General features: G+C 44.0%; 1 protein-coding gene across 5 annotated transcripts in view; it reads left to right on the forward strand.

The window, feature by feature from the left end:
• Positions 1–17,382, forward strand: part of LOC133535436 (limbin-like) — a 39,519-nt gene extending 22,137 nt beyond the window's left edge. The window contains exons 14-25 of one of the 5 annotated variants that reach the window (XR_009802221.1): positions 3,522–3,698; positions 3,767–4,059; positions 4,125–4,299; positions 4,504–4,632; positions 6,931–7,173; positions 8,822–9,030; positions 9,095–9,182; positions 9,243–9,418; positions 13,667–13,747; positions 13,922–14,340; positions 16,228–16,314; positions 16,450–17,382. Coding sequence is in view for 3 of the 5 variants with exons in the window: in XM_061875273.1 (XP_061731257.1) it covers positions 3,522–3,698; positions 3,767–4,059; positions 4,125–4,299; positions 4,504–4,632; positions 6,931–7,173; positions 8,822–9,030; positions 9,095–9,182; positions 9,243–9,418; positions 13,667–13,747; positions 13,922–14,312 (1,962 nt within the window). In the remaining 2 variants the exon portion in view is untranslated. Of the gene's footprint in view, positions 1–3,521; positions 3,699–3,766; positions 4,060–4,124; positions 4,300–4,503; positions 4,633–6,930; positions 7,174–8,821; positions 9,031–9,094; positions 9,183–9,242; positions 9,419–13,666; positions 13,748–13,921 lie in introns of all 5 variants that reach the window. The other 4 variants (XR_009802220.1, XM_061875273.1, XM_061875271.1 and 1 more) reach the window with 4 other exon arrangements.
• Positions 17,383–19,948: the final 2,566 nt, after the last annotated feature.

A 19,948-nucleotide genomic window follows, 5' to 3' on the forward strand; every position in this document is an offset into this window, starting at 1 on the left:
ATTTAAATGAAGATATGAAAAAATCCTAAATGAAATACAATGATTTGGTTTATATTGTATATACTAGGTCATAAAATCAGTGTCAGTTGAGTCGGTCCATTTTTAATGTCCAGCAGATGTCAGTACTTAGTGACACAGTATCGACACAGTATCAATACAGTTTTGCAATGTGTCGAAACGCTTCATGACGCCTCATCAACCCATCACTAATGTATGTACAGTATGTATGTATATATATGTGTGTGTGTATGTATGTATGTATATATATACGTATATATGTATGTATATGACATATACATATACTGTATATATAATATATACATATACTATTCCCAAAGCCCAAAAAAAGTCTGCGGGCTATAGAGCGTTTTCCGTTCGAGATCCAGTACTCTGGAATGCCCTCCCGGTAACAGTTCGAGATGCCACCTCAGTAGAAGCATTTAAGTCTCACCTTAAAACTCATTTGTATACTCTAGCCTTTAAATAGACTCCCTTTTTAGACCAGTTGATCTGCCGTTTCTTTTCTTTTTCTTCTATGTCCGCTTGCCTGTGTATCGGCTGGGGACATCTCTGCGCTGCTGATCCGCCTCCGCTTAGGATGGTTTCCTGCTGGCTCCGCTGTGAACGGGACTCTTGCTGCTGTGTTGGATCCACTTTGGACTGGACTCTCGCGACTGTGTTGGATCCATTGTGGATTGAACTTTCACAGTATCATGTTAGACCCGCTCGACATCCATTGCTTTCCTCCTCTCCAAGGTTCTCATAGTCAGCGTTGTCACCGACGGCCCACTGGGTGTGAGTTTTCCTTGCCCTTATGTGGGCCTACCGAGGATGTCGTAGTGGTTTGTGCAGCCTTTTGAGACACTAGTGATTTAGGGCTATATAAGTAAACATTGATTGATTGATTGATATGTATATGCAAATGTGTATATAAATATATGTATATATGTAAATGCGTTTGTGTATATATATATATATATGTATGTATGTGTGTGTATATATATATATATATATATATATATATATATATATCAATCAATGTTTACTTATATAGCCCTAAATAACTAGTATCTCAAAGGGCTGCACAAACCACAACACAAACCACTACGACATCCTCGGTAGGCCCACATAAGGGCAAGGAAAACTCACACCCGGTGGGACGTCGGTGACAATGATGACTATGAGAACCTTGGAGAGGACGAAAGCAATGGATGTCGAGCGGGTCTAACATGACACTGTGAAAGTTCAATCAATAATGGATCCAACACAGCAGCGAGAGTCCCGTTCACAGCGGAGCCAGCAGGAAACCATCCCAAGCGCAGGCGGATCAGCAGCGCAGGAATGTCCCCAAGCCGATACACAGGCAAGCGGTCCATCCTGGGTCCCGACTCTGGACGAGCGGTCCATCCTGGGTCCCGACTCTGGACAGCCAGTACGTCATCCATGGTCATCGGACCGGACCCACTCCACAAGGGAGACTGGGACATAGGAGAAAAAGAAAAGAAACGGCAGATCAACTTGTCTAAAAAGGGAGTCTATTTAAAGGCTAGAGTATACAAATGAGTTTTAAGGTGAGACTTAAATGCTTCTACTGAGGTGGCATCTCGAACTGTTACCGGGAGGGCATTCCAGAGTACTGGAGCCCGAACGGAAAACGCTCTATAGCCCGCAGACTTTTTTTGGGCTTTGGGAATCACTAATAAGCCGGAGTCCTTTGAACGCAGATTTCTTGCCGGGACATATGGTACAATACAATCGGCAAGATAGGATGGAGCTAGACCGTGTAGTATTTTATACGTAAGTAGTAAAACCTTAAAGTCACATCTTAAGTGCACAGGAAGCCAGTGCAGGTGAGCCAGTACAGGCGTAATGTGAGCAAACTTTCTTGTTCTTGTGTATTTGTGTGTGTGTGTGTGTACATATATATATTTATACACACATTGGTGGTCAAAAGTTTACTAAACTGGTAAAGAACATCATGTCATGGCTGTCTTGAGTTTCCAATAATTTCTACAACTCTTATTTTTTTGTGATAGAGTGATTAGAGCACATACTTGTTGGTCACAAAAACATTCACAAAGTTTGGTTCTTTTATGAATTTATTATCGGTCTACTGAAAATACATACAGCAATTTTAATATTTGCTTACATGTCCCTTGGATAGTTTCACTGCAATAAGGCGCTTTTGGTAGCCATATAACAAAATGACAAAGTTCTCCAGTTCGAACGTTAAGTATCTTGTCTTTGCAGTCTATTCAATTGAATATAGGTTGAAAAGGCTTTGCAAATCATTGTATTCTGTTTTTATTTAACATTTACACAACGTGACAACTTCACCGGTTTTGCGGCTTTGTATGAATTTGAGTGCAATCAGCCAGTGTACAATATTTATAGATGATGTATTGGTTTATTTGAATTAAATCAGATTACTAATTACGTATAAAATACTGCACGGTCTAGCTCCAGCCTATCTTGCCGATTGTATTGTACCATATGTCCCGGCAAGAAACCTGCGTTCAAAAGACTCCGGCTTATTAGTGATTCCTAGAGCCCAAAAAAAGTCTGCGGGCTATAGAGCGTTTTCCGTTCGGGCTCCAGTACTCTGGAATGCCCTCCCGGTAACAGTTCGAGATGCTCCCTCAGTAGAAGCATTTAAGTCTCACCTTAAAACTCATCTGTATACTCTAGCCTTTAAATGGACCTCCTTTTTAGACCAGTTGATCTGCCGCTTCTTTTCTTTTTTCTCCTATGTCCCCCCCTCCCTTGTGGAGGGGGTCCGGTCCGATGACCATGGATGAAGTACTGGCTGTCCAGAGTCGAGACCCAGGAGGGACCGCTCGTCGGGACCCAGGATGGACCGCTCGCCTTTATCGGTTGGGGACATCTCTACGCTGCTGATCCGCCTCCGCTTGAGATGGTTTCCTGTGGACGGGACTCTCGCTGCTGTCTTGGATCCGCTTGAACTGAATTCTCGTGGCTGTGTTGGAGCCACTATGGATTGAACTTTCACAGTATCATGTTAGACCCGCTCGACATCCATTGCTTTCGGTCCCCTAGAGGGGGGGGGTTGGCCACATCTGAGATCCTCTCCAAGGTTTCTCATAGTCAGCATTGTCACTGGCGTCCCACTGGATGGGAATTCTCCCTGCCCACTGGGTGTGAGTTTTCCTTGTCCTTTTGTGGGTTCTTCCGAGGATGTTGTAGTCGTAATGATTAGTGCAGTCCTTTGAGACATTTGTGATTTGGGGCTATATAAATAAACGATTGATTGATTCATTGATTGATTGCTGTAAATGTACCAAGAGGCTATTTTGTATCTGTTGTACCTGGACATTTCTTTAAATTGTCTACCTAAAAACAGTAAAAAGAGTATAGAGTGATTAAAGAAGTCAAATTGAAAGAGCAGTAACATGCACATCACTATACAACTCCTGTTATAAACAATATAAACATACAAAATCAACTCAAATGATTACCATTTTAAACGGACAAAGACTCATTTGGTGTCCTACATTCTGCAGCTTCGGGTCCACATGCAGCAACAGAAGGACTTGTCTGGTCTGTCAAAGAATCAGGATGGAAGCATAGAAGTAGTCCAACACCTGCACTGTTGGCAAAACCTTCTCACAACTCATAGCTTGGAACTTGCTGAGCTCATCAATAACCTCGACGAGGAGGCTGCGGCGGACATCCGCAAGGTACAATACAAACATGTCCGACCCCGTGGAAAATACATGGAACTATTGGGACTTCCTCTGTTGTCCAGGTGACCATGCGTGTGATCCAGAGCTCCATGGCAGAGGTCAAAGCCATTCTGCCCTCTGCGACGCAGACCCTGCTCCCACTCCTGCCTCCGGGCATGCAGCGTTCCCTGCTGCAGGCAGAACCTGAGGCGGGCCAAGGAGGGAGCGCACTCCTGCAGGGCCAAGAGAGACTGCATCAGGAAGGCAAGGCGGCCTTACGCACCCTCAGCTCTACCAGAGACAGCCTTCAGAAAGCCATGGAGAAGGAACTGCAGGAGCAGAGGGAGCTCAGGGTTCACTGCAGATCTTTCTTCGGGTGAGTGCGGCGACGGTATGGAAAGACGGCAGTTCGTCATGTTGGTCCTCTCGGTTTCTTCTCAGACGTCTGTGCTCATCCCAGTTGACTCTCTCGGATAACGAGCAGCTAAAAATGACACTGGAGTTGCAGAAACGTCTTTCTGTGATGGACCGCTGCCTTATGCTGCCTCACGCCGTGTCCAGAACCAAAGTCCACACCGCCGTCTCAGCTTGGAGAAAAGACGGCGAGCAGCAGATGGTGAACACGCCTTCATCATGAATTTGCTGCTCTGTAATTTGCCCCAGTGGGTTAGATTGTGATACTTTGTCGTCTTTGTCCTGGTTTTTTCCCCACTGCGATATGACTCAGTTATGAGACAAGAAGTGGATTTTATGTCTAATCACACCCGAGCAGCATTCATTGTTAAACTGCATAGTGGACATTCTGTTCTTTTTATTGCAGATGAACCCACATTTTAAAGGGAAAGCCAAAGAGGACACACCAGACCTATCTCACTTCCACAAAAAGCTCAAAGAGCAGATGCAACTGTTTGAGAAGGCGAGTGAGATAGAGGACATTGTCAAAGACAAGGTACTGTATGTATGATCGGTCTGTTCAAGTTACTGTCGAGATCAGTGTTTTTCAACCCCTGTGCCGTGGCACACTAGTGCGCCGTGAGATACAGTCTGGTGTGCCGTGGGAGATGATCTAATTTCACCTTCAAAATGTTTTTTGCAGACCAGTATTTACAGTCTGAAAATGATGTGTTGTTGTCTAGAGCTCGGTAGAGTAACCATGTAATTATCTTCCATATCAGTAGGTGGCAGGCGGTAGCGAATTGCTTTGTAGATGTCGGAAATAGCGGGAGGCAGGGTGCAGGTAAAAAAGGTGTATACTTTTTAAACCAAAAATAAACAAAAGGCGAGTGCCCCTAAGAAAAGGCATTAAAGCTTAGGGAAGGCTATGCAGAGCAAAACTAAAACTGAACTGGCTACAAAGTAAACAAAAACCGAATGCTGGACGACAGCAAAGACTTACTGTGGAGCAAAGACAATGCACTGCAAAAAGTCAGTGTTCAAAAACAAGAAAAAATATACAGAAATTAGGGGTATTTTATTTGAACAAAGCAAAATTATCTGCCATTAGAACAAGAACATTTGGCTTGTCAAGACTTTCCAAAGCAAGTCAAATTAGCTAATTTCAATGAACCCCAAAATACCTTAAAATAAGTATATTCTCACTAGTAACAAGTGCACTTTTCTTGGTAGCAATAAAAGAGACCTTTTTGCTCAATATGTTGAAAAATATTCTTAAAGTAAGTAAACACTAGTGCCGTTATCTTGAAATGTTTTTATTTATTTATTTATTTATTTTTTTTTTTCCCTTGGCCTCAGTCTACACTAAGACCGATTTTTTTTAATATTTTATTTTAATCTTCTATTCTTTTCTTCCCCCCGCCCCCCATGTTTACCTGTATGTCATCTTTTTTGTAAGGGGCCCTGGAAGCCGGCAGACCCGTCAGCGATCCTGTTCTGTCTCCCTGTAATGTTTGTCTGATCTTGAATGGGATTGTGCTGAAAATTGTAATTTTCCTGAAGGAACTCTCCTGACGGAATAAATAAAGTACTATCTAATCTAATCTAATCTAATCTAATAATGATATGCGCTCGGCATTACATTTCTTGAAACCAGCAAAATTACACTAAAAACAAATTTATTGTTCTTAATGGAAAGGGAACAAGGCAACCGCTTGTTACTCTCGGGGTCTCCTAGCCGCTCAGGCAAATCATATGGTCAAAAAATGCATTTTCCCATCGACAACATGACATCATTGCGCCAAGTGCGTGCTCTTTCAGGCAATTAGTGCGCATACACACAGCCTGGCCGCCCGCCAAATTTTTTTTAATTGTAATTTTGAAGAATTTATCTGAATGTGCATGAACTATTTATGTTCAAAATTGTTAGAAATGTTTAAATATTAACTGTCAGTTTACTGTACTGTGCCAACTGTACTACTATAAGAGTACGTGTTTTCTATAGTTTCATTGAAAATAACACAGCAAAGTCCATTTGGCTGTCATCTGTTTTAATTATGAGACACATTTTGGTCAAAATCATAATTTTTTATTTCATGCTTGAAATAAGAGATTATTACTTTGAAAAAGTAGTTTTATACTGTTGATGACACAGCTTTGCAACAGTTTCAAGCATGTTTTACTCAATATAGGTCATCAAATCTCAACAAGAAGCTGTGATATCTTACTGAGATCATTTAGTACTAAAACACTTAAAACAAGTAAAATACTGTAACATAAAATCTGCTTAGTGAGAAGAATGATCTTATCAGACAGAAAATAAGCAAATATCCCCTTTATTTGAGATATTTAATCTTATTTCGATATCAGTTTTTGCATGAAAATCAACAATGTCCCCACAAAGGAGGATGAAAACAACAGAAATGTTCTTGATTGCTAAGACAAAGTAGATGCGGGAAATATCGCTCAAAGGAAGACATGAAACTGCTACAGGAAAATACCCAAAAAAGAGAAAAAGCCACCAAAATAGGAGCGCAAGACAAGAACTAAAACACTACACACAGGAAAACAGCAAAAAACTCAAACTAAGTCAGGGGGTGATGTGACAGGTGGTGACAGTACACCTACTTTGAGACAAGAGCTATAATGATGATTATGCTTTAAAGTCATATCCAACAATTGCAACAACAACTTTTTACTGTCATCTGAGTTTCATTTTTAATACATTTCTGCTGGTGGTGTGCTTCAGAATTTTTACAATAATAAAAAAGTGCCTTGGCTCAGAAATGGTTGAAAAACACAGATCTAGATGAGGTGATTTGATGTATTCTAAGTACGGGAATGCATCCTGCAGGTCGTGGAGGAGATCAGGAAGGAGAGAGAAGTTTACTTGCGTACTCAAGCCGACGCTCTGGCAACACAGATGGCTGCAATTCACTGCCAGAAAGCTGAGGGGAGGACCAGAGTCTTCGAGACGTCCAGAGCACTGCTCACCCTGCAAAGTCTTCTCATTCATCACCTGCGAGAGACAAAGAGTATGGAGAGACAAGAAATGGTCCAAAGTATACAGAGGCACTGCCTGGTAGGATGGTTTGGTGTAAATACATTTACTTTCATGCTCAGAGATATTTTGCTACTCTTTTGTAGCTAATAGAGTAACCTACATATGACAAATGTCTCTCTGTTTGATTCAGTGTTCATACTATAATAACAAGCACATTGTTTAATACCCTGTTTCTTAACCATAAGGCCAGGGGCCATTGTTGGGTCGCGAAAATATGTTTCTCAGCTGTGGTGCCCATGAGCTGCAGCTGTAATACACTTTTCCACCACTTGTGGCAGTAATGACAATCTCAAACAGACAGAAGAAGTCTGGAGCTAAAGTCATAGAGAAGTTTCTTAAGCGCAAAAAATATAACTAAGGTAGTTAAGCTTTGTTTTCCATTTGCACTTTAATTTTCTTGACAGTTAAATTCCATCCATCCATCCATTTCCTACCGCTTATTCCCTTTTGGGGTCGCGGGGGGCGCTGGCGCCTATCTCAGCTACAATCGGGCGGAAGGCGGGGTACACCCGGGACAAGTCGCCACCTCATCGCAGGGCCAACACAGATAGACAGACAACATTCACATTCACACACTAGGGCCAATTTAGTGTTGCCAATCAACCTATCCCCAGGTGCATGTCTTTGGAGGTGGGAGGAAGCCGGAGTACCCGGAGGGAACCCACGCATTCACGGGGAGAACATGCAAACTCCACACAGAAAGGTCCCGAGCCTGGATTTGAACCCAGGACTGCAGGACCTTCGTATTGTGAGGCAGACGCACTAACCCCTCTGCCACCGTGAAGCCGACAGTTAAATTAAGAAACATATTCATTGTTAATTTAGTTCATTTATTTTAGCACAAAAAAAGGGTGTAGCCCAGGGGTCTCAAACTCAATTTGCCTGGGGGCCACTGAATGCAGAGTCTGGGTGAGGCTGGGCCGCAAGAAAAGATGTTTAAAAAAAATGTTTTTAAATGTCAATTTTTATTTTCAACACAAAATAAAATCAAAATATAAATGGAAAAAAAAGAGTATTAAGAAATGTGAGGCAATGTGATTTTGGTAATAAAAAGAACAAATAACGGTTTGAATTGGTCCAGGTTATCGGGGACTGTTATTACTGACGGACAGGTGTCGTGGTGTGACTGAAAACCCTCGTCTCCATGGCAACGTCTGTCGCTTTCACTCATTTGCCGCTTTTCCACTAACGCAGGGGTAGGCAACCCAGAACGTTAAAAGAGCCATTTTGCACCCAAATAACACAACGCTGTCAAGCGCCATTCATATAAAACTCGCGGGCCGCACTAACATTAAATATTAAGGTGGGGGCCATGAAATAACGTCTCACGGGCCGCGTGTCTGAGGCCCCTTTTGTAGCCCGAGTGCAGCTGGGATAGGCTCCACCACCCCCGTGACCCTGAGAGGGACAATCGGTAGAAAATGGATGGATGGATGGATAATCATACCATACAGTAACAACAGCCAGTTATTCTTATGCAGTCTATTTGGTTAATACTTATATTTATAATTATTAATTATACTCTCACCATATATTCCATAAAATAGTGGACAGTGTAAGTGATTGCCCCTTTTCAAATGGATTTTTCCAGCCAAAATAATAATATTGTATATTAAATTTGATAGATGTTGAACTTATACGTGTTTAGTATTTGATTTTTGCTATTTGCTTTCTGCTGCAGGGCTTGGAGGAAGCAGAGCGCCAGCTGCAGGAGGGGAGCCTGAACCTGGACAGGCTGGAATGGGACGGCAGGTCAACTCCCACACACACGGAGGACGTGGATGCAGAGGAGAAGATCATGCTTGGGCTGCAGCACGATAGCAGAATGTCGCACATCCTCCAGGAGGCTCTCAATAAGTGGGATGAAGTCATGGCAAAATTGGCAGAGAGGTGGGCCAGCAGATGATCACTACCAAGCAAACACCTGGTGTTCACCTCCAAACTATTCAACCAGGTTGCAGGAGATGGTCACCAGCAATCAGGTTATGGAAGATTTCAGAGAACAAATACAGCTGAAGAAACTTCATTCCAGCTGTGATCAGGTGTGATGAATGAAGTGTTAGCATATGTGCATGTGCTTCATTCTCACACCTCTGTCTCAGGACCTGCTGTTCGCAGCAGACCTGCTCAAACAGAGCGGGACATCCGTGGAGGTTCTCCTTGAGCTTCTGCGTCTGCTCATGCCCACACTGCCTGAGAGTGAATTTGTGTCCATCACTGATGCCCTCTGCCCCAAGCAGCACCTTGGTTCATCATCCACAGAGCAGGAGCCTTCTGGGTGAGGATCAAATCAATGATTTTTATATTGGCAGTTTTATTTTTTTTCATTAAAACGTTCCCTATTGTGCAAAATGAACTTTTGTCGATACAGTACCCCGGGAGCCTGTTTATGGCCACAAGATATGAGAAAGATCTATCATATCCCTCAACTGCTGAGAGAAAAAGCACTCAAACAGTGGCTTTTAAAGTTCTAGCTGAAAAACCACATAGCTCGGTTGGTAGAGCAACTTGTTCTGGGTTCAGTCCTCGCTTCTGCCATCCTAGACTGCAAAAAGTCAGTGTTCAAAAACGAGAAAACATATATATAAAAATGAGGGGTATTTTACTTGAACTAAGCAAAATGATCTGCCAATAGAACAGTGATTCTCAAACTTTTTTTTGTCATCCCCCACTTTGGACAAGGGGGAGTGTTCAAGCCCCACCTGCCCCCGTCGCCCCAACAGAACACTAATGCCAAGATTAACATTTTTTAAATGTATTGAACATCAAGTAACATTCAAATTGTATACATTCAAACTCAATAACATAAAATAACATCAAGTTCAATAATAAATAAAATTAAAGCTGCAAGCAGCGTTGGTCGGGTCCGCCTTCGGCTGCTGCCCCCGAGACCCACGGCCGGATAAGCGTTAGAAGACGCCTTGGAACCACTATTTTGAGAATCTAATGCATTGTGAAAGTAATGCAGTTGTTGTATTGAAGTGAAAATATCAAACTTCCTGTTGATTTTTGCTAAAGTATGTTAATTATTAAAATGTAGGTCTAAGTGAGACCTACATAGTGTTTTTTGTTTCATGTCTCTCTGACATTCCTACCGGAAGTTACAAGAAGTTTCGTCTGTGTTTTCTTCCTAGGAGCAGTTTGTCCGTGTTGTATTCCTAGGGGGGCGGTAGAGCGCAATTTTGAGTTTTGAGGTTAGGTTTTTTCATCAGATGGCAATTTTTGCCAGACCTGATGTGTGTGTCAAGTTTGGTGAGTTTAGAAACATTTTAAGGGGGTCAAATAACAGCTCAAAGAGGCAAAAATTACATTTTTTAGGAGACTTTGCACAGGGGTTCTTTGAAGGCGCGTAAAATCAAAACCTGAGAACTTATCAAAACTCTGTTCTATACTTTTAATCAGAAGGGTTCAATCTCTCTCCTGTGCGAGTTTGAAGCCAAAACAACTAACGCACTCAGAGGAGATACTGTTTGAAGAAAGATGACCGGTTTTTACAAAACTTTTGTTTTGAAGGTGGGATTGCAAACTTCCTGTTGATTTTTGTTGGGAGTTGTCAATCTATGAAATGTAGGTCTAAGCGAGACCTACATAGAGGTTTTTGTTTCATGTCTCTCCGACATTCTTACCGGAAGTTACAAGCAGTTTTGTCTGTGTTTTCTTCCTAGTAGCAGTTTTTTCAGTGTTTTATTCAAAAATAGCGCTAGAGCGCAATTTTGAGTTTTGGGGTTTAGTTTTTTCATTAGATCGCAATATTCGCCAGTCCTTATGTGTGCGCCAAGTTTGGTGACTTTTGAAGCATTTTAAAAGGGGTCAAATTACAGCGCAAAGAGGCAAAAATTGTATTTTTTGCAAACATTTTATTTTGAAGGGGTTTTTGCCAACTTCCTGTAGATTTTTTGCTGAAAGAAGTGAGTGTATGAAAATTGGGTCTAAGTCAGACCTACATAGGAGTTGTTGTTTCATGTCGGTATGACATTCCTAACAGAAGTTACATGCAGTTTTGTCTGTAATTTTTTCCTAGGGGGCGCTAAAGCGCAATTTTCATTTTGGGGGATTGGTTGCTTAATATGTTGGGAAGGTTTGCTATACCGACGTGTGTCAAATTTGGTGAGTTTTGAAGCATGTTAAGGGGGTCAAATTACAGCGCGTAGGTGCGGAATAATAATAAAACACAGCAGTTTCAGTAGGGTCCTTGGCCCATGGTCTTTGCCATGGGCCAAGGACCCTAATAAAGATTTTTACACATAGAAGTAATCATCAACTTAAAGTGCCCTCTTTGGGGATTGTAATAGAGATCCATCTGGATTCATGAACTAAATTCTAAACATTCTTTCACAAAAAAATTAATCTTTAACTTCAATATTTATGGAACGTGTCCACAAAAAATCCAGCTGTCAACACTGAATATTGCATTGTTGTATTTTTTTGCACAGTTTATGAACTTACATTCATATTTTGTTGAAGCATTATTCAATAAATATATTTATAAAGGATTTTTGAATTGTTGCTATTTTTAGAATATTTTAAAAAAATCTCTCTTACCCCTTGGCATACCTTCAAGTACTCCCAGGGGTACACGTACCCCCATTTGAGAACCACTGACTTAGATAATAGGTTTCACTATGTAAAGCGCTTGAGTCATTTCAAAGATTAGCATCAATACGAATGGCCCATGGAATCCTAAATAACACTGCACCAGCGCCACTTAAGCACTTTGTCCAGTTTACATCTGCTGTGACAACTAGAAACACACAAGCCTCCACCAGGGGGCAGTGTAGCGTACCCAGATATCAAACACCTTTTGCAGAATCAGCTTTTTATGTAAAGCGATAAAAGAATGGAACGACCTCACAACAAACTTGAAAAGTGTGTTTGGCTTTGGAGCAATCCAAGCTGCTCACACGGTCAATAAGGTGGACACTATGGTTGACACATCAACTTAATTTGTGTTTTATTTGTCCATGAGAGTATTTTGGTTGTAAATTGTAAGGTGTGTCTGTTAAAATCATGGTTGTTTTTACAAATGATGACAGATGTGAACAAGAGCATGTATTGTCTTTGTGTGATGATATAAATGAGGTGTGGTTGTATTGTTTATTAAGTATGTGTCCATGAAAGGGCATTTATTGACTTTTCTTAATTTGATTACATGCATAGTGTGATTTTATTGTCATAATTGTATTGCATGATTTTTGTATTCCATTAATTCAGGACTGCAGATGGAAATGAGCTATTTAGCTATAATCTGGCTATTAGTCCAGTTCATAGTGGATCTAACATAATATTTTGAGAGTCCAGTCCATAGTGGATCTAACATAATAGTGTGAGAGTCCAGTCCATAGTGGATCTAACATAATAGTGAGAGTCCAGTCCATAGTGGATCCAACATAATAGTGAGAGTCCAGTCCATAGTGGATCTAACATAATATTGTGAGAGTCCAGTCCATAGTGGATCTAACATAATAGTGTGAGAGTCCAGTCCATAGTGGATCTAGCATAATATTGTGAGAATCCAGTCCATAGTGGATCTAACATAATATTTTGAGAGTCCACTCCATAGTGGATCTAACATAATAATGTGAGAATACAGTCCATAGTGGATCTAACATAATAGTATGAGAGTCCAGTCCATAGTGGATCTAACATAATAGTGTGAGAGTCCAGTCCATAGTGGATCTAACATAATATTGTGAGAATACAGTCCATAGTGGATCTAACATAATAGTGTGAGAGTCCAGTCCATAGTGGATCTAACATAATAGTGAGAGTCCAGTCCATAGTGGATCTAACATAATAGTGTGACAGTCCAGTCCATAGTGGATTTAACATAATAGTGTGAGAGTCCAGTCCATAGTGGATCCAACATAATAGTGAGAGTCCAGTCCATAGTGGATTTAACATAATAGTGTGAGAGTCCAGTCCATAGTGGATCCAACATAATAGTGAGAGTCCAGTCCATAGTGGATCTAACATAATAATGTGAGAATACAGTCCATAGTGGATCTAACATAATAGTATGAGAGTCCAGTCCATAGTGGATCTAACATAATAGTGTGAGAGTCCAGTCCATAGTGGATCTAACATAATATTGTGAGAATACAGTCCATAGTGGATCTAACATAATAGTGTGAGAGTCCAGTCCATAGTGGATCTAACATAATAGTGAGAGTCCAGTTCATAATGGATCTAACATAATAGTGTGACAGTCCAGTCCATAGTGGATTTAACATAATAGTGTGAGAGTCCAGTCCATAGTGGATCCAACATAATAGTGAGAGTCCAGTCCATAGTGGATCTAACATAATATTGTGAGAGTCCTGTCTATAGTGGATCTAACATAATATTGTGAGAGTCCTGTCTATAGTAAATCTAACATAATAGTGAAAGTCCAGTCCACAGTGGATCTAACATAATAGTTTGAGAGTCCAGTCCATAGCGAGGCCAGCAGGAGATCATCTTGAGTGAAGACAAGGCAGCAGCACAGCCAGCTTTGCCACACATTTGACATCCATGACTCTCTGTCCAGGTCCAGTTTTCTTCTTCCTGTCAAACTGAGGGAGGATCTGGTGCACAGAAGTATGCTAAACAGCTGTGTGGAAGGCTCCAGGTGAGTGACTATGCTGCCATGTTAAGACATCTCTCACCTGGTCTAACTAGGTGGTCATTATAAACACCCACGGGGCGTGATAATCAGGTGACATCACAGGAGGTGTGGCATACAAGAGCTAAAAAGCCTTAAATCTAATCTATTATTACTATTATTATTTAAACTGTCATCCAGATCCCACAGACTGCAGGGAAAGAGGCAAGGCCTGATGGAAAGACTTCTTCCTTCTTCTTGCCCGCCAAGTCCAGTGAAAGGGGAGCTGGAGAACTTTGCTAAAGGACAGCAGCGCCGGTTTAAATCAGCCGTGACTGAAAACCCAGGTCAGCACAGCGAGGCTCCCAAAGCAGAGAAGGAAACCTTGCACAACTCAGCAGAAGAAGAAGAAGAGGACGTGATGGTGACTTCGGCCAACTTGGAAGTGGTCTGCCAGGCCACCGGCGAAAGGCTGTTTGTCTTCCGTGAGCCGCCTCAATCCCTTCTTGGTGTCACGTCCCCCAAGAGAAAGAAGAAAAGGAACTTCCTCAATTTGAAGAAGGGCTCAGTGTCGCCAACACATCAAACTTAACGACTATTTCCTCATTAGGGTCTCGCAGGTGAGCTGGCGTTTATATCAACACTTTGGCTGAGAAAGAGATTCAAACATTTAAAGACCTACTAAAACCCACTACTACCGACCACGCAGTCTGATAGTTTATATATCAATCATGAAATATTAACATTGCAACACATGCCAATACGGCCTTTTTAGTTTACTAATTTGCAATTTTAAATTTCCCGGCGAAGTATCCTGTTGAAAACGTCACGGAATGATGACGCGTATGATGACACGTGCGCGTGACGTCACCGGTGGTAGCGCACATGTCCTCCCCGCACCGGTAACGGCTAAAAGTAGTCTGTTTTTATCACATAATTCCACAGTATTCTGGACATCTGTGTTGCTGATTATTTTGCAATTTGTTCAATTAATAATGGAGACGTCGAAGAAGAAAGCTGTTGGTGGGAAGCGGTGTATTGCGGCCGCTTTTAGCAACACAAACACAGCCGGTGTTTCATTGTTTACATTCCCGAAAGATGATGGTGAAGCTTTACTATGGAACAGAGATGTCAAGCGAACACGGTTGGATTGGACCACACACACAAAGTACAGTGTATTAACCGGCGATCATTTTGAAAGATCATGTTTCGAAGAGGGTCCCTTGCGAAAGGCAGTTCCCAGCTATAAGTCATCTGTTTTCATCGCATAATTCCACAGTATTCTGGACATCTGTGTTGCTGAATCTTTTGCAATTTGTTCAATTAATAATGGAGACGTCAAAGAAGAAAGCTGTCGGTGGGAAGCGGTGTATTGCAGCCAGCTGTAGCAACACAAACAGCCGGTGTTTCTTTGTTTGTTGTGAAGCTTTATTGTGGAACAGAGCGGTCAAGCGAACATGGTTCTCTACCACATGTCCACCGGCAGGTTTCGGTGAGAAGATTGTGGTAATAAGTCGGCTCTTACCGTAAACATGAGCGGAGTGAAGTGAAGTGAATTATATTTATATAGCGCTTTTCTCAAGTGACTCAAAGCGCTTTACATAGTGACACCCAATTATGTTAGTCTGTTTTTATCGCATAATTCCACAGTATTCTGGACGTCTGTGTTGCTGAATCTTTTGCAATTTGTTCAATTAATAATGGAGACGTCAAAGAAGAAAGGTGTTGGTGGAAAGCAGTGTATTGCAGCCGGCTGTAGCAACACAAACAGACGGTGTTTCTTTGTTTGTTGTGAAGCTTTAATATGGAACAGAGCAGTCAAGCGAACATGGTTCTCTAGTACATGTCCACCGGCAGGTTTCGGTGAGAAGATTGTGGTAATAAGTCGGCTCTTACCGTAAACATGAGCGGAGTGAAGTGAATTTAATTATATTTATATAGCGCTTTTCTCAAGTGTCTCAAAGCGCTTTACACAGTGACACCCAATTATGTTAGTCTGTTTTTATCGCATAATTCCACAGTATTCTGGACATCTGTGTTGCTGAATCTTTTGCAATTTGTTCAATTAATAATGGAGACGTCAAAGAAGAAAGATGTCGGTGGAAAGCAGTATATTGCAGCCGGCTGGAGCAACACAAACAGCCGGTGTTTCTTTGTTTGTTGTGAAGCTTTAATATGGAACAGAGCGGTCAAGCGAACATAGTTCTCTACCACATGTCCACCGGCAGGTTTCGGTGAGAAGATTGTGGTAATAAATCGGCTCTTACCGTAAACATGAAGTGAAGTGAATTATATTTATATAGCGCTTTACATAGTGACACCCAATATCTAAGTTACATTTAAAGCAGTGTGGGTGGCACTGGGAGCATTTTGGTAAAGTGTCTCGCCCAAGGACACAACGGCAGTGACTAGGATGGGACAAGCGGGGATCGAACCTGCAACCCTCAAGTTGCTGGTACGGCCACTCTACCAACCGATCTATGGAGCTTGTGTCGTTCCTCCTGCAGCTGTCAAAGAGGCTGCTGCGACTTTCTTGGCTCCTCCATGGCTTCCCTCAGAGACAATGGCGGTCACCACACCCCTCCGACTTTCAGGTATGACTATATATTCTCACTAAAACACTAGTAACACAATAAGCAGATAAGGGATATTCCAGAATTATCCTAGTAAATGTGTTTAATAACACCTGAATCGCTCCTGCCCTCGTCTTTTTTTTCTTTTTCTTCTAGGCCTTCACTCTCACTTTCCTCATCAACGAATCTTTCATCCTCGCGCAAATTATTGGGGAAATTGTCGCTTTCTCGGTCCGTATCGCTCTAGCTGCTGGTGGCCATGATTGTAAACAATGTTCAGATGTGAGGAGCTCCACAACCCGTGACGTCACGCGCACATCGTCTGCTACTTCCGGTACAGGCAAGGCTTTTTTATTAGCAACCAAAAGTTGCGAACTTTATCGTGGATGTTCTCTACTAAATCCTTTCAGCAAAAATATGGCGAAATGATGAAGTATGACACATAGAATGGACCTGCTATCACCGTTTAAATAAGAACATCTCATTTCAGTAGGCCTTGAATCATTTCTAAAAATACCATGAAGGCACAGACTTGGCCAAAGTGAGTGGGATTCATATCCATGTTTACATTTATGGATTTGAAAGACTATTTCAAACATTTTCATTACATGCTTAAAAATTAAAACAGTATTAAAAACGTTTTCAATAGCTTTTAGTAGCAAATGTGTATAATACTGAGTCTTCAGAACTGCCAAACTTTTCAGTTTTTTTTTGACTGCGAGTCAAGTCCATATGTTTACATATATTTGAAAAACTATTTTAAATGTTTTCATTACATACACATTTTTTTTACAAATAATAAAAATGTTTAAAAAGATGCAAACAAATGTTTTAATTGCTTTTGTTTTATTATGTACAAAAAGTCTTTATTTGCAATATTGAGTCTTTACGTACCTCTTGTACTCATGCAGTTTATGTAGCACTCAAGTTTTTATTTGAAAAAAAGAGGGTGTGGAGAAGGGTGTGTCAGTTGTGTCAGTCGATGGGGGCGGGTGTGTCACTCGATGGCGGAGGGTGTGGTGTGTCAGTCGATGGCGGAGGGTGTGTCAGTCGATGGCGGAGGGTGTGTCAGTCGATGGCGGAGGGTGTGTCAGTCGATGGCGGAGGGTGTGTCAGTCGATGGCGGAGGGTGTGTCAGTCGATGGCGGAGGGTGTGTCAGTCGATGGTGGAGGGTGTGTCAGTCCATGGTGGAGGGTGTGTCAGTCGATGGAAAAGGGTGTGTCAGTCCATGGCGGAGGGTGTGGTGTGTCAGTCGATGGCGGAGGGTGTGTCAGTCGATGGCGGAGGGTGTGTCAGTCGATGGCGGAGGGTGTGTCAGTCGATGGCGGAGGGTGTGTCAGTCGATGGCGGAGGGTGTGTCAGTCGATGGCGGAGGGTGTGTCAGTCGATGGCGGAGGGTGTGTCAGTCGATGGCGGAGGGTGTGTCAGTCGATGGTGGAGGGTGTGTCAGTCAATGGTGGAGGGTGTGTCAGTCGATGGAAAAGGGTGTGTCAGTCCATGGCGGAGGGTGTGGTGTGTCAGTCGATGGCGGAGGGTGTGTCAGTCGATGGTGGAGGGTGTGTCAGTCGATGGTGGAGGGTGTGGTGTGTCAGTCGATGGCGGAGGGTGTGGTGTGTCAGTCGATGGCGGAGGGTGTGGTGTGTCAGTCGATGGCGGAGGGTGTGTCAGTCGATGGCGGAGGGTGTGTCAGTCGTTGGCGGAGGGTGTGTCAGTCGATGGCGGAGGGTGTGTCAGTCGATGGCGGAGGGTGTGTCAGTCGATGGTGGAGGGTGTGTCAGTCGATGGTGGAGGGTGTGTCAGTCCATGGTGGAGGGTGTGTCAGTCCATGGTGGAGGGTGTGTCAGTCCATGGCGGAGGGTGTGTCAGTCGATGGAAAAGGGTGTGTCAGTCCATGGCGGAGGGTGTGGTGTGTCAGTCGATGGCGGAGGGTGTGTCAGTCGATGGTGGAGGGTGTGTCAGTCGATGGTGGAGGGTGTGGTGTGTCAGTCGATGGCGGAGGGTGTGGTGTGTCAGTCGATGGCGGAGGGTGTGGTGTGTCAGTCGATGGCGGAGGGTGTGTCAGTCGATGGCGGAGGGTGTGTCAGTCGTTGGCAGAGGGTGTGTCAGTCGATGGCGGAGGGTGTGTCAGTCGATGGCGGAGGGTGTGTCAGTCGATGGTGGAGGGTGTGTCAGTCGATGGTGGAGGGTGTGTCAGTCCATGGTGGAGGGTGTGTCAGTCCATGGTGGAGGGTGTGTCAGTCCATGGCGGAGGGTGTGTCAGTCCATGGCGGAGGGTGTGGTGTGTCAGTCGATGGCGGAGGGTGTGTCAGTCGATGGTGGAGGGTGTGTCAGTCGATGGTGGAGGGTGTGGTGTGTCAGTCGATGGCGGAGGGTGTGTCAGTCGATGGCGGAGGGTGTGGTGTGTCAGTCGATGGTGGAGGGTGTGTCAGTCCATGGTGGAGGGTGTGTCAGTCCATGGTGGAGGGTGTGTCAGTCGATGGAGAAGGGTGTGTCAGTCCATGGCGGAGGGTGTGTCAGTCCATGGCGGAGGGTGTGGTGTGTCAGTCGATGGCGGAGGGTGTGTCAGTCCATGGTGGAGGGTGTGGTGTGTCAGTCGATGGCGGAGGGTGTGTCAGTCGATGGCGGAGGGTGTGGTGTGTCAGTCGATGGTGGAGGGTGTGTCAGTCGATGGTGGAGGGTGTGTCAGTCGATGGTGGAGGGTGTGTCACTCGATGGTGGAGGGTGTGTCAGTCCATGGTGGAGGGTGTGTCAGTCGATGGATGAGGGTGTGTCAGTCGATGGTGGAGGGTGTGTCAGTCCATGGTGGAGAGTGTGTCAGTCGATGGATGAGGGTGTGGTGTCTCAGTCGATGGTGGAGGGTGTGTCAGTCCATGTTGGAGGATGTGTCAGTCGATGGTGGAGGGTGTGTCAGTCCATGGTGGAGGGTGTGTCAGTCGATGGTGGAGGGTGTTTCAGTCCATGGTGGAGGGTGTGTCAGTCGATGGCGGAGGGTGTGGTGTGTCAGTCGATGGTGGAGGGTGTGTCAGTCCATGGTGGAGAGTGTGTCAGTCGATGGCGGAGGGTGTGGTGTGTCAGTCGATGGTGGAGGGTGTGTCAGTCCATGGTGGAGGGTGTGTCAGTCCATGGTGGAGGGTGTGTCAGTCGATGGAGAAGGGTGTGTCAGTCCATGGCGGAGGGTGTGTCAGTCCATGGCGGAGGGTGTGGTGTGTCAGTCGATGGCGGAGGGTGTGTCAGTCGATGGTGGAGGGTGTGGTGTGTCAGTCGATGGCGGAGGGTGTGTCAGTCGATGGCGGAGGGTGTGGTGTGTCAGTCGATGGTGGAGGGTGTGTCAGTCGATGGTGGAGGGTGTGTCAGTCGATGGTGGAGGGTGTGTCACTCGATGGTGGAGGGTGTGTCAGTCCATGGTGGAGAGTGTGTCAGTCCATGGATGAGGGTGTGTCAGTCGATGGTGGAGGGTGTGTCAGTCCATGGTGGAGAGTGTGTCAGTCGATGGATGAGGGTGTGGTGTGTCAGTCGATGGTGGAGGGTGTGTCAGTCCATGTTGGAGGATGTGTCAGTCGATGGTGGAGGGTGTGTCAGTCCATGGTGGAGGGTGTGTCAGTCGATGGTGGAGGGTGTTTCAGTCCATGGTGGAGGGTGTGTCAGTCGATGGCG

The sequence above is a fragment of the Nerophis ophidion genome, linkage group LG16 (genome assembly GCF_033978795.1).
Source record: "Nerophis ophidion isolate RoL-2023_Sa linkage group LG16, RoL_Noph_v1.0, whole genome shotgun sequence".
In the NCBI taxonomy this organism is placed as follows: domain Eukaryota; kingdom Metazoa; phylum Chordata; class Actinopteri; order Syngnathiformes; family Syngnathidae; genus Nerophis; species Nerophis ophidion.